At 33.8% G+C, this 17,578-nt stretch overlaps 1 protein-coding gene across 2 annotated transcripts; it reads left to right on the top strand.

Moving 5' to 3' along the window:
- The first annotated feature begins 4,298 nt into the window (after positions 1 to 4,298).
- LOC306661193 (NKG2-A/NKG2-B type II integral membrane protein-like) lies at positions 4,299 to 11,410 on the top strand. 2 transcript variants are annotated; one of them, XM_079140022.1, is made up of 7 exons: positions 4,299 to 4,385; positions 5,927 to 6,271; positions 6,651 to 6,752; positions 7,243 to 7,293; positions 7,825 to 7,976; positions 9,727 to 9,827; positions 10,109 to 11,410. In XM_079140022.1, the coding sequence occupies exons 2-7, from the start codon at positions 6,085 to 6,087 to the stop codon at positions 10,218 to 10,220; spliced, it is 705 nt and encodes a 234-aa protein (XP_078996148.1). In that variant the 5' UTR covers positions 4,299 to 4,385; positions 5,927 to 6,084; the 3' UTR covers positions 10,221 to 11,410. The 2 variants fall into 2 exon arrangements, with proteins under 2 accessions (XP_078996148.1, XP_078996149.1); XM_079140023.1 differs by lacking the exon at positions 6,651 to 6,752.
- Positions 11,411 to 17,578: the final 6,168 nt, after the last annotated feature.

Here is a 17,578-nt window from a genome sequence, read left to right as displayed (position 1 = left end):
AATGTTTTCTCCGATATTTGAATAATAATTCACAATAAGGGACTGGGGACTAAGGAAGAATAGAGGTACTTTGAATTAAGCAGAGGGGAGTAAAGGGAGGGGAAGGGGATGGGGATATGAAGGATAGATAGTAGAATGAATCGAACATTATTACCCTATGAGCATATGTGATTACATGGCTGGTGTGAGTCTACATCATGTACAACCAGAAGAATGAGAAGTTATCCTCCATTTATGTATGATGTATAAATGCATTCTACTGTCATGTATAAAACTAATTAGAACAAATTAAAAAAAGAGATTCTATTTGTCTTTGACTTTTGACAATTTACAATGTGGCTCATAAAATTCTTCAATGGTTTATATCCCTTGGGATCTACTGGACTTCACAAATATGGGTGACCATATTCATCCCAAGATTTGAAACATTTCAAACAGTACTATTTGAAATAATGACTTTTCCTTTATCCTATTTCTCCTTTTCTTAACATCCAGAATCCATACATTCATATTTGGGATGGTATCCCATGAGTCAAAATAGTTCATAGATTACCATCCAGGTACATTATGCTTTTTTCCATATTTTTCATCATTTTTTTCCTTTGTGCTCTACCAATTGGTTAATTTCATGTAACCTGTTTTAGGTTTGCTATTTCTGCATAATTGAGTCAGCTGTAGAAACTCACTATTGAACTTCAAAACTTTTAGTTATGTTTCTGCATTGTTTTCTTGATTTCATTATTTACCTACATGTGTTTTCTTGATCTTCTTTGTAATTCTTTAAGATGAGTCTTTTGAATTCTCTCTTAGGGAATTTGCAGGTCTTCATTTTAGAATTGGTTATTAGAGTTTTGTTAGTTTCCTTTGCTGATATTCTATTTGCCTGATTCTTCATTATCTATATATTCTTTTTTTTTCCTTTTTTTTCTGTAATCAGACCCACCTGCCACCCACCCCATCTCCCCACCTCTAACTCCTGATTATCAATCACTAATCTGCTCTCCATTTCTGTAGTTTTGTCATTGCCAGAATGTTAAATGTGTGGAATCATACAGGATGAAATCTTTTGAGATTGCTTTTCTGGAGATTCATTTCATCTGTGTGGATAAATAGTTTTGTTCATTTGTTTCTTTTATTTTTGATGTTCCAGTGATTTGTTTATGAGGTTATATATGAAGTATTATTTTAATAGCAAAAAATTGGAAATGAACTAAATGTTCTTTGATAGGGGGCTTTTAATTATGGCACTCAAGAAAATGCTAGGTGGCCATTACAAATAATTAGGTGGACCTTTCTGAAATGAATGGTTTAGTCTCCAAGATATATCATTATGTAAAATATGCAAGACAAGAGTAGAGTCCAGGGCATGATGTATTTTTAAATGTGTTCCATTTATTTAAATAAGGGTACACACTCATGTATATGTTTGTTAAAGAAGAAGTTATGAATGTTAGAAAGTCACATCCATGGTGACTTAATCATTTGTGTGTCACTGATAAGGGGAGGAAAAACATCACTGGGTGTAATTGCCCTCCTACCCTCTCACTCCAGGCAACACTAGTAATGTTTGGATCCTTCTTAATTGTTGTTGTTGTGACTGGTAAGGAGAGTGCTACTGGCATCTAGTGAGTACTGGCCAGGGATACTGTAAACATCCTGCAGGGCACAGGACAGACCCCACAACAAAGAATTATCTGATCCTAAGAGTCAATAGTGCTGAAGTTGAGAAATTCTGGATCAGAAGGTCTTGATTAAAAGGTTTCAATGGGGGTTCCTCAGAAGAGGTGAAATGTACGGGTGTATTTAGCTTCATCATGTCAATTGTGTTCTCATTGGTAGCACATAAGCTACAATCCTCAGAGACGCCAACTGCTAGGAAAAGACTGATTGAACGAGAAATTCTCATCTGCTTCCTTCGACCAGTCGTGTTGCTGGTTAGAAAAGATTGGCTATCTTTTAGCAAAAGCCTCATCTGTATTGGAATATATGTTTTGGTTCTAACAAATAATGTGCTTCAACAAATGGAAAAAGAATCCTAAATATTCTTGTACTGGTATCTGTGTTTGAAAGCATAGATACCTCTTTCAGTCTTTATAGCCAGTTTTGACAGCTTAATGACTTACATTATGTTTCTGGGATGATGAAATTATCTCCAAGATAATAGTCAAATAAGGTTGGACCTTCTTGTCTATAGTGGCATCCATGGTTGGTGGGCCTATTACTAGGTCAATAATGGACATGGATTCTGTCCTGTCCCAGACTCTCTCTAGGACATTGGTTTACAAGGCTGGTGATGGGATGAAGTCTGCCTCAGGGTGTACATATGGTGGGTCTTTTACTAGGTGTGTAGACTATACTTTTGAGTCCTTGAGAAGGCCTCCACTGTGTCCCTGGGTGAATTCCTGGGCAGGCAACACTGCCCTGGTCCATAGCTAAAAGGGAATGGAATGGAGTCCCAGGGTTTTGTCAGGGTCTATAGTTGAGACGAAGTTTTCCATGCTTTGGGGTCAGGGACAGTTGTATCATTTGGTGGGTTACTGGCTAGGGAGGATTGCTCTCAAGTCACAGTTGAGAAGGGCTGAATTACAGGGGCATTTCAAGATCCATAGCAGGACCAAATTCAGCAGGTCAAACCTCCAGGTCCCTGAGGGGTGGGACTTCTCCCAAGCTACAGTTCAGGTATGGAACTTTGATTAAGTGCCTTATTAATTATTTGCTACTATGTCAAAATACCTGAGGATGTTTAATATATAAAGTAAAGAGGTTTATTTTGGCCCATAGATCTAGAAGTTAGGAAGGTACCAGCAACTGATCTTCTGATGAAAGACACATGCTGCTCCAGAATGTTTGTATGGAATAAAGGGGTCACATGGTAAGAGAAGAAGCAAAGAGTGAGTCAAAGAAGTAGAACTTACTTTTGGATTTTTTAAAAAAATTTTTTTAGATAATGATAGACCTTTATTTTATTTATTTATTTATTTTTATGTGGTGCTGAGAATCGAACCCAGTGCCTCACACATGGTAGGCAAGCGCTCTACCACTGAGCTATAACTCCAGCCCCTAGGGGAGATTTTTTAAAAAATTACTTTTCTATATTCTAACTTAGATTTTGTCACTTAGAACTAATTATACTTATTAACATAGTTTTGATTGATAATGAGTGAATGAATAATATGAGTAGTTATTTGATATTTTAACCTCAGGCATGCTGATATATCAAATAATATTTTCCCATCTAAATATATTTATTTTTACTAAGGGAATTCTGAAGATTAATGTATTGAAAACATAAACTGGAAAGCGTGGTGCACACCTGAATTGCCTGTAATTGTAGCTACTCAGAGGGCTGAGGCAGGAGGATTGCAAGTTGAAGACCAGCCTGGCCATTCTTTGGGAGACCTTGTCTCAAAAAAACAAAACAAAAGAGTGGAATGTAGCTCAGTGGGAGAGTGCTTGCGTAGAACATGTGAGGCTCTGGGTTCTATCCCCAGTATATCAAAAGGAAAAAAGAAATAATAATAAAATCAAATGCAGAAGTTTAAAGAACTCAAGCAGAGAAAATAAGTTCAGCACTAGCATTTTTTTGTGCCAAATACAGGAAGTTGAAAGTGTAGTAATTGCTTAGAATAATTAGTGAGATATATATATATATATATATACATATATTTATATATTTATGTTGAAAATGTATGTTTTTAAATTTTTTCCATTATAGCATAAATGATATAATAAAGATTTGAGGAAAAGAAGTACATAATGAGGCACATATCCAGTATGGATGAGGTCCTAGGCCCCAGCATCAAAAATCAAAAAGCAATATGAAAACAATCTCTCAAAAACAAAAAATCAAAAACAAATAAACAAAAAAGATAGAATACTAATATTTAGAAACCTAATATTAAAAAAGGAATTAAAATTTAAGATCCTTTTAAGAAAATGTTCGTGATTGAAATGGAAACCAGTTAAGGGCACTAGTGTTCAGACTTCTACCCCTCCAGATTTATAGAATATGTAAACAAGTTTTCAAAGGTTCTTGGATATGGGCAAACGAAATGACACTTAGAAGTCCATATTGTCCTTCAATAGAGGCCCAGAGTGTCCTATGTTCTGGAGGTGTGTGATAAGATAAACTGATTTCAAAATAGCCTGTGTGTGAGAATTTCCTGTTCAACCTTAAGTGACACATTGATGAGAATCTACTTTTTCCATTCTTGACTCACTCTGAGCCTTCACAGGGCAATCTGTGAAGATCATAGATATTGTTTGTTCTTGTCCTGGATTTATGTCATTCAGTCTCACCTTTTCTTACTCAGTTATAGCAGATCTTCTTATGTGAGTAACCAGGTCTTCCCACTAAAGGATGCACGACTTTCTGGCAACAGAAGGTATGTGTTGCTACTCTCCTGTCTCTGCTAGCCCACAGATACAGGGGGACTTCAAATGCTAGACACGCTGCAACTGAGTACAAGTCATAGACAATAAGATCAAAGTATAGCATTGATGTCTTTATTTAAATAAGTTGAGGAAAATTCTTAAAATATGAAAGACATTAGGTTTCTTAAAGGTTTCTAATTATTGCTTGTATCGACTTTGTCAAATGCATCTACACATATTGGTTTTTTTTTTAATTTATATGATTTAAAATGAAATTTAGGGGCATCAAAACAATAGACCATTAATTTTGGGATATTATAATCAGTAAGCTTTGGATATTTGAAAAATAACATATTAATTTATATTTGGCTCAGTCATAGAGTCTTAACAGCAATTTCCTTGAATGTTGAAAGTCAAATGTAAATCATCAGATACTTAGATTGTTAATAAAAGTAGTTTTTGCTTTCAATAAAAATTCAGATGAACTAGATCAAATAAAGTGCTAAACTTAATAAAGACTTCTAATCAATTAATCAATAAATATATATCTAACTGATATACAAGATCTTCTTGTAAAGATTGTTTTACATGGCATGACTGATGCGATTCATAAACAATGACATAGCAATTGTGACTTAAATAATAGTTTAAATAGCCAACATTTATTGAACATTTTAAGTGCCAGGTTAAATGTTGTGTCTTACATGCATTATATTTTATATATTCATATTTGCATTTTAGAAGAGTAGACCTGGTTATTAGTAATTATCAAATACTTTACCTGAATTACTGCACTTACTTATACAACTAAAGTGACCCTCATTAATTTTCATGGTCATAGACTATCTGGAAATTTCAACCTACAATGAGAGTTCTATACTTTATCGTGTCATGATTTTATGGCCAATTATTTCCATAAAATAAGTGTTAAAATTACATTTGTAGTCTTTTCAATATTATTTTGTCATGTGTATGTATATAAGGTCACAGAACATTTTTCAACATATACAGTATTCTTGAATATTTAGAATTTCTTAATAACTTCTCAATTATTCAAAATAAGACTATTAATACCTCTAATCCACTTTAATAAATAAATATAAGCCACTACTTAAAGTAAGTGCAAGAAATTAAGATGTGTCTACTTTTCAATTCTCTGTTTAAACAAGTTTTTAACCTCATTGGATGTCAATTCATCATAAAATCAATGCATAATTTCCTCTATTAAAGCACTGTGAGGGCTGGGGGTATAGCTCAGTTGGTAGAGTGCTTGCTTGCCTTGAGAGTAGTTCAATCCTCAGCACCACACACACACACACACACACACACACACACACACACAGAGCACTGTAATTTTTCATGCCAGTATTATTTTTCATGGTTTTAAATTATTTCTGCAGAAACTAACTTTATTAAAGATATCCTTATTCATGTACATCTTAATTTCTCACTAATTTATTGTTTGTTGTCCTACTAATAATATTTTGTCAATAGCAGAGTATCCTTAAAATATTACCTAATTTACCCTAAGTTTTAATGTTTAATTCTTTAGGGAAATATTTGGATTCTTCAAAAGCACAGTACTCTGTCTCAATACTCGATCCTTGCCCTGCCCATTGACTGCACTAGGGTTATGATCACCACCTATGCCATTTAACTTCTTAAGCACAATTATCAGAGCACAGTCCCTGACATCACTCAGCTGCAGAAATGAGTAACCAAGGAGTGATCTACTCAGAACTGAATCTGGGCAAGAACCCAAAGAAGCAGCAAAGAAAATCTAAGGACATTAAAAACTCCATTTCAGTAACTGAGGAGGAAATAACCTATGCAGATTTAAATCTTCAAAATTCTTCTCAGGAGCATCCAGGGAATGACAAGGATGACCACTGCAAAGGTAAACCATAATCAATCTTCAGTCTAGCTGTTCTAGGATGTGTAATTGGGGTGCAGAGGTGTGGGTAGAAAATAGGGAATAAACTCATATTTTTCATTTGTGAGGATAGGAGCTTTAACTGGAGCTGTTACTGTACTTTAAAATATGAAAACTAGTTTTTGTCACATTGTTGAAGTTTCTAGTCCTTGATCAAGAACTTCTGGAGCATTATGTTCACTGAAAATGTGATGGTGTATTCTAGAGACAGATTACAATTGTAGATGTGGAATTGGGTCCAAGTTAATCTCTACCATTCCCTGTGCTTGGGGTTTCTCTTGTACGAAAACCTGAACAGCTGTCTGCATCCTCCTTTCTCCATGCTACCATTTCTCTTCTGCAGAGTTTCCATCACCTCCAGAGAAGCTCATTGCTGGGATCCTGGGAATCACCTGCTTTGCTTTAATGGTCACTGTGGTGGTGATGATTACAGTTGTTATTCCACGTAAGAATATTTTTGGAAGAGTATAAGGGAAGTTTTCCCTTTAATCATTGGAAGATCCCCTATATATTTCATTTCAGGGAAGAAAACTCTTATTTTAATATGTGTATTTAGACTAAATGTGAAACGGTTATTCTGAATTTGTCAAAAGTATAAGTAAACGAAGAATTGCAGTGAGTCTTTTTAATTATGTTTCTCTATTGTGATTTTGTAACTCAAAGACATACTTTAGGAGACAGGAAAACTTTGCTGAGAAATACAAATTGTGTTCTGAAAGTGATTATGTTAAATATTGTACTGAAAGAGATTGTGATGTTTATTTAGCCCTTTAGGTTTTCATTGAAACAATTTTTTCTTTATTGATTTTCTTGTAAAAATCAATTTGAGTCTACATTCTCATTCTAAATAATAAATAAATTTTAAACTAAGAAACTAAAATGATTATGATTTATTTGAATATTAATTTTTATGAGAATTACTTTAATTTTTCTAGCTACTATAATACAGGAAGAGAACAATTCTTCCCTGATAAGAACCCGGAAAGGTACATAATGATTTTTGAAGTTCTGATATTTGTACATATTTTATTTTTCTCTGTGACTTAAGCCATGCAAAAATGATAATCAATTTCTTGGGGGAAAATATGTCTAGAAAAATTGGCACTATTTATGAGCAGATACGTTAGATTATAGGAGTGCATTTCTTTTCATCTAGCAATAAGATGAAATACCAATTTAAAATTACTATAAAGTCTTTTGGGCTATTGGCTCAAATTTCCTACTGATATATTATAAGACATAAACAAATTTTCTATTCTAGAGAAAGAAGTTTTGTTCAGTGACATTTAAGGGGCTTGGGTGAGGGATTTTCTTTGCTTTCTATGGGCACATCCACAGGATGAGAGGCTGGCCCTTTTCTGTGCTTGTGTATATATGTTTGGTTTTATATGAAACAGCCTGAGGGGTACATAGGTATGTTATGTATATTTTTATATGTATGCAAATATTTAAGTTCATTTTCATTTTTAAAAATTCACATCATTTCTAAATAAAAATATGTGAAAATCTTCCTTCAGCACATCACTGTGGGCGTTGTCCAAAGGAGTGGTTAACATACTCCAATAGCTGTTACTACATTAGCGTAGAAAGAAAAACTTGGAATGAGAGTTTGGTGTCCTGTGCTTCTAAGAACTCTAATCTGCTTTATATAGACAATGAAGAAGAAATGGTAAGGTTTTAAATGTTTCATTCTATTGAAAACTTTTTCATGGTCAATATTATATTTGTAGAATTCGTCCATATTCTTGTACAGATTTACCAACTATTTGCAAGGCTGAAAAATATTTCATTGTTTGACTTTACGATTTTATCTTTATTTGTATGCTTCAATACACAATTGATTATTTCCAGTTCTTGCCTTTTATGAAAAGCCATGCTTATAAAAGTGTTATCCTTTCATTCTGAAATAAACTTTGCTATTTAATTTTGTTATACATAAAGAAAACTAAGCATCTCTTGATTGTGCAGATTGATCGCAAAGTGGTCAGACCAAGGTAATTAGATCACTAGATAAAAATGTTCCCATTCCCAACTGCCCCACCCTTGCATATGCGCTCAACATTCTGGCTCCTGCCTAAACTGCTATCCTGACTTTTGCTATAATAAATTAGCTTTGCCTGTTTTTGAATTTTACATGAATGCAATCATAACTGTGCAGTCATTTTTATTTTTGTTTCGTTTCACTCTTTTTTGGTGATTTATTCATCTTATATCATTTATCTGTAGTTTTCTAATTTTCACTACTGTATTATGTGGACATAACATTTAAAAATCTGTTCCAATGTCTGATCTCTGGATGGGAGCAGTGAGTCTCACGCCCTCAGGGACAGATAGACTTCCAAGGTGGAGCATTTGTAGGCATAGAATTCCTTTTTCCGAATCCCCACTCCCGCATCTCTGCGTTGGTTTCTCTTGGTGGGGAGAAGAAGCACTTCCTCTGGCCACACACTGTTGAGGGATCACCTGAAAGATGATCTTCACCAATGATTTCTGGTTTCTGCTCTGCTGGGTCCTGCTAGTGGGAGTCCCTTTCCTACGGAGGAGCTTCCAGGAGCCACCTCTTATTGCTAGGTTGGGTAGGGAGCCAGCACGCCGAGACACTTTCTTCTTTTGGGTAAGGGATTTAAGGTGCTCTGACCCTCTGTGGTTCCCTAATCCTACAGTGGCAAAATGTTCTACCTCTTTCTTTCCATCTTTCGGAATTCTTCTTTGCTCCTGTCTTTCATTAATTCCACAATTATAGTTGTATTTATCAGATAGCAGCAGAGAGAAACAAGTCAACGCCACCTTCACTGAACAGTATTTCACAAAAACAGAAACAGGTAACAGTGGTGACTCTAAATTAAAAAAAAAACACAAACATTTTTGTAGTTGCCAAAGGAGCTCTATTTATTTATATGCGGTGCTGAGAATCAAACCCAATGCCTCACACATGCTAGGCAAGTGCTCTACCAGTGAGCTACAACCCCAGCCCTGCAAACACTAGATTTTTTACTTCCATGTCATTTATTTCTTTAATGGAAATCCCTTAATTTCCTTCTAAAACACATACTCTGAGAAACGTAGCGGAAAACTACATTGATTTAGTCACAGCCTCTGGACAATTAAATGTATACTATCTGGAAATTTATTTGAGTTCTGGCTATGTTTGTTTCATTAATGTGTACCAGATTACATGAATCACAATATTCCTTATTCATAGAAGAATGTGGTTACTAAGTAAAGAGTTAATTTAAAAGCCAAATTACAAACATTTGTGCAAGGTTTTTGAAAATATGAAAAGTGGGTTTAGCCTTAACATATTGTTTATCCAATTAATTTGTTTTGAACATTAAGTTATCGTGCAAGAATACACTATTTTTACAAGTAATAAAACCTTTCACACTGATTATTTAAATGAAAATTCTGTTTTCTGGCAGGATTTTCTACATTCCCTCTCACTTCTATCATGGGTTGGAGTATTTCGTAAGAGCAGGGATCATCCATGGGTATTGATAAATGGCTCAACTTTCAAATTAAAGTAAGTTTTAAAAAATACTGTGCTACATATAAGAAAAACATTATGTTCAGAAGAATAGTATTAGTAAATTCGAGTTATAGACATATAAAAAGATGTTGCAAATTAATAAAATATTGATATAAATATTAAAGACTGGACCGTTTTTTATAATACCTAGCTCTTACTAAAATTATATGAAAATGTCCATTTTCATATTGTTTTACAATTACAAGAAAAATGCTATCATTTCATAGATTATTTCCATATAATATAACTGCATTCTGTACTCTTTATCATTACAGGATAAAAGAATCATCAGATGATGAACATAACTGTGCTATGCTGTATTCATCTGAGCTTAAATCAGACAGTTGCGTATCTTCAAATACATACAATTGCAAACATAAGCTTTAAAATTAATATACCTAAATCTGGAGTCTGTCAGGTAATTTTGTATTTCATGAAATGAAAATAATATTATGATTGCTTTAGTTATACAGTGGAATTATATTACTTGTTCTAATAATAAAAATGTTCAAAAAATGATTATTGAATTATACACCAAAAAAACCCAACAACTTTTGTGCCTGGATTTTTTGACTCAATATTATATTTGTGACATTCAACTTTTCTAAAAGATTCCATGTTACCTGAGTCAATTTCTGTGAAATGCCAAGATCAGACAAACCTGTAGAAGCAGAGTGGATTAGTGGTTACCAAGGGCTAAGATCATGATGCAATGGAACATGACCACTACTGAATATGTGTTTCTTTTTGGAGTGAGGGAAAGTTTTTAGATTTTTGATAGCAGTAATGGTTGTAACTATGTGAATATACTAAAAAATCACTGATTTATTTAATTTAACAGGATGAATTTTATGCTGTGTACTTCAATGAAGCTGTTAAAAAACTTTTCCTGGGATTATCTTTGAGATTACATTTACTCTTTAAATTTTCAAGTTTAGTCATCTTTATAATATTGACTTCCCCAGTAAATATCATGCCATGTCCTTCAACACATTAGGTTTCTTTAATTTTTCTTGATCACGTTGTTCTTTTGATATTAAAGTCTTATAGAAATTTAAGTATTCACAATAATGGTTTTGTAAATGGCATCCTTATTTTTAAATTTAAATTATTTTTAGTAATTTTTGTTGCTGTAAATACAAATATAATTGATGTTTGCATCCAATGCCTTCACTGATTTTATGTATTAATGCCATCATTCAAATACAGATTATTATGTATTTTCACTGTAGATAACCACTTTATATATAATCGCACTTCTATATTTTCTTTCCAAGTGCAATTACTTTTCCTGACTTGTTTCACTGGCTAGAATTTTATTTTATTTTCAAAGTTTTATGCATATTAGGAAAAAATATTTCACCATTTTATCCTGATTCATGAATTTTTATCATGACTTTCTTAGATACAGTTCTATAATCTTTCTACTTTTCTAGTAGACTGTTATCAAGTGATTTTACATTATTATTATTTTGTATCAATTAGAATGATATTTTCTCTGTGTGGTGTTCATGAAAAAATTACCTGTATCTTTTTAAAACATTAATTAATCTTGAATTTCTGAAATAAAAACATACCGGCCCTTTAAAAACTCAGTGCATATATTATATTTAGACAAAAACTTTTTTCTTTATCTGTGTTCACGGAGATTCAACTGAGATAGCATAGTATTATCAAGTTATAGTATAGTATTATCAAGTTATAGTATAGTATTATCAAGTTATAGTATAGTATTATCAAGTTATATACTGGACAGGTTTTGCTCTCAAGGCTATATTGAGAAGCATTTCTATTTTTTCATAACCTGGAAGCCTTTGCGTAAGAGTAATGATATGCTTTTAAGTGTTACTACTTATGTTTCATGGCTAGAATCTGAAATGTCCCTCCAAAGCTCATGTGTTAGATAATGAAGCACTGTTCAGAGGTGAAATGATTGGATCTTGAGGGCTCTAACTTCATCAGTGGATTAATCCATTTAGCTAAAGGGACTCCTTGGAGGTGGGGAACCTAATTAAAGGAAGTAGGTCACCGGGGACATGGCTCGGAAGTGTCTATCTTCTTCTGGGTCCCCCACCCTCCTTCCTAGTCGCCAAAAGCTGAACAGCTGTCCTCTACCAGGTCCTCCCACCATGATGTTTTTCTGCTTTGGAGTCAGCCAATCATGGAGTGAAACCTGGGAAACTTGAGCCAAAGTAAATCTTCCTTTCTCCAAGTTATTGTTTTCAGGTATTTTGGTTATAGCAATGAAAAGCTAACTAATACAGAAATTTGTACTGAGGGGGGCTGGGGAGATAGCTCAGTCGGTAGAGTGCTTGCCTTGTAAGCACAAGGCCCTGGGTTCGATTCCCAGCACCCAAAAAAAAAAAAAAATTTGTACTGGGGTTACTGCTGTGACTGACCTGACAATGTGGTTCAGAAAGCCTTTGGAACTTATTTGTGGAAGAAGTTTAAAAAAGATTGGAGATGCAGACTGGAGACAAATAGAATGTTGTAAGCAGGCTTAATGACTGTTGGGAGCTAGGATGTGTTGTAAGAAGTAAGTTACTGTGGGCCTAGTTGTCAGAAGTAAGTCACTGGAAGTATTTGTCTTCTGTCCAACCCCCTTCTCTCTCTTTCAAGGTCCCCCTCCTCCTTCTCCTTCTTCCTCTTTTCTTCTCCTTCTCCTTCTCCTCCTTCTCTCTCTTTCTCTCCCTCTTCCTGAAAATTTTTGCCTAGGAGATAGTGCACAAGAATTGACCCTCTGAAATCATGAGCCAAAATAAGGTTTTTCTCCTCTAAGTAATTTTTGCCAAGTATTTTGGTCTCAGTGATGAAAGCTGACTGACTCATAATGCCATATGTGCTTGTAGAATTATGCTTCAGAAAGGTTTATGTAACAAATTATTATTATATATATTTTTTGGCAGTGCTGGGGATCAAAGCAAGCACACTAATGACTGAGCTATCTCCCCAGCTCCGAATTAAGTTTCTTTAATACATATAGTTTTGTTCAGATATTTGTTATACTAAAATTGGAAATAGATGTTTTGTGGGATTCTATTTCCTATAGATGTTAAAATATATTCTTATATGAAGATGGAAATCCTGCTTGTTGACATGATCCACATGAGTGATATGTTTTTTTCCCATCCTTTCTCCTTCAGTCTGTGAAAGTCTTTGCCTATAAGGTGAGTCTCTTGGAGACACCATATTGTTGGGTCTTTTTTTTTAATCCAATCTGACAGTCTGTCTTTTGATTGGTGAGTTTAGGCCATTAACATTCAAAGTTAATGTGATTTGTATCCCGGGTCATTTGGGTTTATTTCCTGTTTTTTCCCTTTGCTTGTTTTTACTTTTTTTTTTTTTTTTTTTTTTTCATTTTATCCTCATGGAATATTTTGTTGAGAATGTTCTGCAGTGCAGGCTTTCTAATTGTGAATTCTTTTAACTTTTGTTTATCATGGAAGGTTTTTATTTCATCTTCAAATCTTTAATTTTGCTGGATATAGGTGTCTTGATTGGTATCCATTTTCTTTCAGAGTTTGACATATATTATTTCAGGACCTCCTAGGTTTGAGGGTCTGAGTTGAGAAATCTGCTAAGCTTCTAACTGGTTTCCCTCTATATGTAATTTCTTGGCCTTTAAAATTCTGTCCTCATTCTGTATGTTAGTCATTCTCATTAATAATGCAACCCTGTGACTGATCTATTACCAGCTCTCTTTTTCCAAGGCCAAATTCAGGGTTAACTGTCCTTTTCCTGCCTATGACTCAAGTCTCACACTCTTTGCCTACTAATTAATACAAGAAGTTATTGAAAAAATATTCTTATTATGGTTATATCTGTAAAACCATAATGGTATTCTCATTTTTAATTCAGACATAAGGTATTTAAACATTTCCAAATCTTTTCTTCAACAGTCTTTTGTCAATTTTAGTATGTCTTTTCAATGAAAGTACCTTTGATTTTATTGATCCTTGCATTTGTAATTTTGTTGTATGATTTTATACCATTATTGTTTCTACTTTCTGATTCATTTGTGTTTAATTTCAGCTTTCCTCCTTTTAGTTTTTTATAACACATGCTCAAATAATTCAATTTCTTTTTTCTTTTTTTAGTAATATTGCCTTTAAGTCAATCAATTTTTCCAAAAGGAAAGTTTTTCTGATTATATCTTCCTTATAATTCATATAAAAATTGTGAATATTCATTGTGATAATTTCTTCTCCTTTGCCTTCTTGTCCTTCTTTTTCTTCCTTTTTTCTCCCTTTGACTCTGGGAATTGAACCCAGAGGCACTTTACCTCTAAACTAAATCCCCAGCCCCTTTTAAAAATTGTAAATCTATATCAAACCTGTGTAGTTTAGGTACATACACATGTTTTTTAAAAGTTAATTTTTCAGAGAATGAATCTTTCATCTTAAATTATGCTTCTTTATATCTAACAATGATTCTTCCCTTATATTATGATAGCACATTAACTCTTAACAAATTTCTTTTGGTTTGTGCCACGTGTATCTTCCTTCATCTTTTTACTTTCATCTTTTGTTATGCTTCTGTTAAAAAAGTATCTCACTAAACAACAAACAATTTTTTCATTTAAGAACTTTTATTCTCATGTCTAATTATGATTTACTTTTTATGATGCATGCATATATACTAAATGTTTTTATATATTTTCTCTCTTACATGTATATGAGAGAAAACATAAATATATGTTAGTGTGTCTATTTCTAATAATGGTAATATCCAATGTCTTAAGAGAGATGGGTAAAGTAGAAATTGATAACAAGTAAAACTATTCTTTCAATATGACTGAAAAATTCATTTTCAAGTATTTTTTTAATGATGGGAATTAATGACAAACTGAATCTAACTAAAGGAAATATTTAAGGATGTTCTAGACATGAAACACTGATTACTGATGAAAACTTGGTTATACAAAAAGGGGAGGTGAAGGAATGAAATGATGTGAATATACCAAAATGGATATTAAATGTATAAAATATTCATGCCAAATTTCATATTTAAAAATCTATGTCAGCATTAGATTTCAGGAAGAAAATACAGCATATGCAGTAAAAAAAAAAAAAAAAGGTAGTTTTGACTGAAAAAAGGTAAAATTTCTAATTTATCAGACTTTAATGAGTAAACATATGCTATAAAATGTAGAGTGCTAATAAAAATATTTGAAATATTAAATTGCTGGGGCCTGTGGCACATGCCTGTGGTCCCAGCAGCTCAGGAGACTGAGGCAGGAGGATCGCGAATTCAAAACCAGCCTCAGCAACTTAGCAAGGCCCTGACTCAAAATAAAAATTAAAAATAAAAAAGGGCTGGGTTTGGGCTAGGGCTGTGGCTCAGTGGTATAGCACTTGCCTAACATGTGTGAGGCACTGGGTTCAATCCTCAGTACCAAATAAATAAATAAATAAATAAATAAATAAGTAAAATGAAGTTGTGTCCATCTACAACTAAAATTTTTTTTTTTAATTTAAAAAAAAAAGGACTAGGGTTGTAGGTCAGTGGTTAATTTCCTCTAGGTTCAATCCTGGTACCAAAAAAAAAAAAATTAAATTAACATGTTTGTATTGTATAGTAGAAATTGAACAATAAAAAACATTTTAAAAGCAGAGAAAAAGAGTACAAAAAAGCATGCAATCTTTTAAATTTAAATTAAGATTACTAATTATATTAATGTACCTATATATACAAATATAATCATACATAATATGTTTAGTAATGTGATAATTATGTTAAATAGAAATATAATTATATTCAATTTAAGCACAAAGTGTCTGTATTTAAAAATAAATATCCCTCCGTAACATCAGTATCATTGTATTGCATGTGCCCCAAGCAGCTAGAAGTTTCTTCATAAATAAAAGTTCTTATAATATTGAGTAACTTTTGCAATTTTTATATTGTTATTTTCTTTGAAGATATATATATATATATTTTTTCACCCAGATCCATGTATTTTTAATTCAGTGAATATCTAACCAATTATGAGTGCATCTAAATGTTTTGGGAACCTGTTTAAAAATTTCCCTGATTATAGGGAATAAGGTAATATTAGCAATAACTGGCATTTACTATATTCTAGTAAGTAGTATTAATATATATGCATATATTTTTCATTTATTGATATAATACATGAGCAAAATTCACCAGAATCCCAGAGTCCTGGAGAGCCACAGTTAGCATTCTGGAGAGCATCTTTATAATAATCTTTCTCCACACATTTTAAGCATACCATATATGCACACTCATACAATTTTAGGTAAATGGAATCAAACTAAAGATACTATTTTTAACCTGCTTTTACCAACTCATTCCTTCAGTCAGAATTTTAACTGAAAGCTTAACAGTTCTGAATGATATTTTATGCATTTTCCTACTTTGATGAACAGATTAATCTTTACATGGGCAATGAAAGATAGATTTTATTGAAGTTATGCCAGAGTATTGCATTTTTACATGCAATAAAGGACATGATATATTACATTATTTAAATGAAAACATCAAGTGAGTGTCTGTAGGAATAGCAGACTTTCATAACTCAAATTAAAAAATAGAACATCTACTGGCAGAAGATGGTGGACTAGAGAACAGGTGCACTTCCCAGCACTTCCTCAGCTCAAGATTTAAAAAGCAGAAAGACTGCTCTTCACTGAGGTGGGTGATTAAGGGAATTCACTGAAATTCAATATTGGACAGCAAAATAATGTTAGAGACAGAGCATGTCAGAGACTTTGAACATAATGTAGGAAATACTATATGAGAGATGTGCCAGTTTGATTGGCGTTAGCATCGCCAGGCCACTGCAGAGGGGAATGGAAGAACAGGCTGAGAGAGAGAAAAGCATGCCAGATAAGATTGACTTGGGGGAACCTGAGGATCAGAGTTGAGGAGGCTGACCTTTATTAGCCCAGAGACATGGGGGGAGCAGTTGGGTGAAAAGAATTTAAAATCAGTTGACCAAAGGGCAGAGAGTTTAGCCAGAATCAGTGCTGCAGTAGTTATGTAGCAGTAAGAGAGGCTGGAGATTGAAAAAATATTAAGGAAGTTGCCTGCCTGACCCAGAGATTGCCTATTGTGGGGTTCAGAATATATCTGGAATTGAAATTAAAACAGGTGCAGAGGGGATTTTTGCCTAGGGTGATCTGGGTTCAGGAAATTGAGGAGAAAGAGTTCCTTTTGTTGCTGTTGTCCCACCCAAGCATCTGTGAAGACACCAGCAACACACCAGACAGGTGCATCTGTACTAAAGGTGTGGTTCTGGGTAATTCACAATCATGGAGATGGAATTCGTGAAGCTTGTCAACACTGAGACTCCCAATCCCAGAAGTGGAAATTTGGAGAGGCCCTTGAGGCCCAGGTATTCATCAGAGATGAGCATCTCCCCAGCAATAGGAGGATGTGGACCAAATCTCAAATACCCACTGATAGAGTTCCAAGGGTCAGTTGAGGCCAAACTCCAGCTATTGGAACTTCCAGTTAAGAACTCTGCACTGGATCCATTGTGAGAATACACTAGTATTCAGCCCTCCCCCGTCTACCCATCCTATACTGGGAGACTAATAACTGAGAGCTTTTATTTTTAGCTTTGGCTGCTGGTCAAAATTAGCTGGCAATTTGAGGAGAAACACAAAGACATGGGACTTACCAACCCCAGTCCTTGACCCAAGGGTTAGAGAGCACTCCAAAATGAATGCAAAGAATGGCATATCAGCATAAGGAATGAACATTCATTTCTGCCAACA

Source organism: Sciurus vulgaris, assembly GCF_902686455.1.
Source record: "Sciurus vulgaris genome assembly, chromosome: 5".
Lineage (NCBI taxonomy): Eukaryota > Metazoa > Chordata > Mammalia > Rodentia > Sciuridae > Sciurus > Sciurus vulgaris.
This window is presented reverse-complemented; position numbering and strand designations above follow the sequence as displayed.

What these genes read in the sequence shown, in the direction of transcription:
- LOC306661193 (XM_079140022.1), top strand. Translation starts at nt 6,085, where the DNA reads ATGAGTAACCAAGGAGTGATCTACTCAGAACTGAATCTGGGCAAGAAC. An exon ending in GATTACAGTTGTTATTCCAC is followed by an intron (nt 6,753 to 7,242) that starts GTAAGAATATTT and finishes TAATTTTTCTAG; the next exon opens with CTACTATAATACAGGAAGAG. An exon ending in GGCTCAACTTTCAAATTAAA is followed by an intron (nt 9,828 to 10,108) that starts GTAAGTTTTAAA and finishes TTATCATTACAG; the next exon opens with GATAAAAGAATCATCAGATG.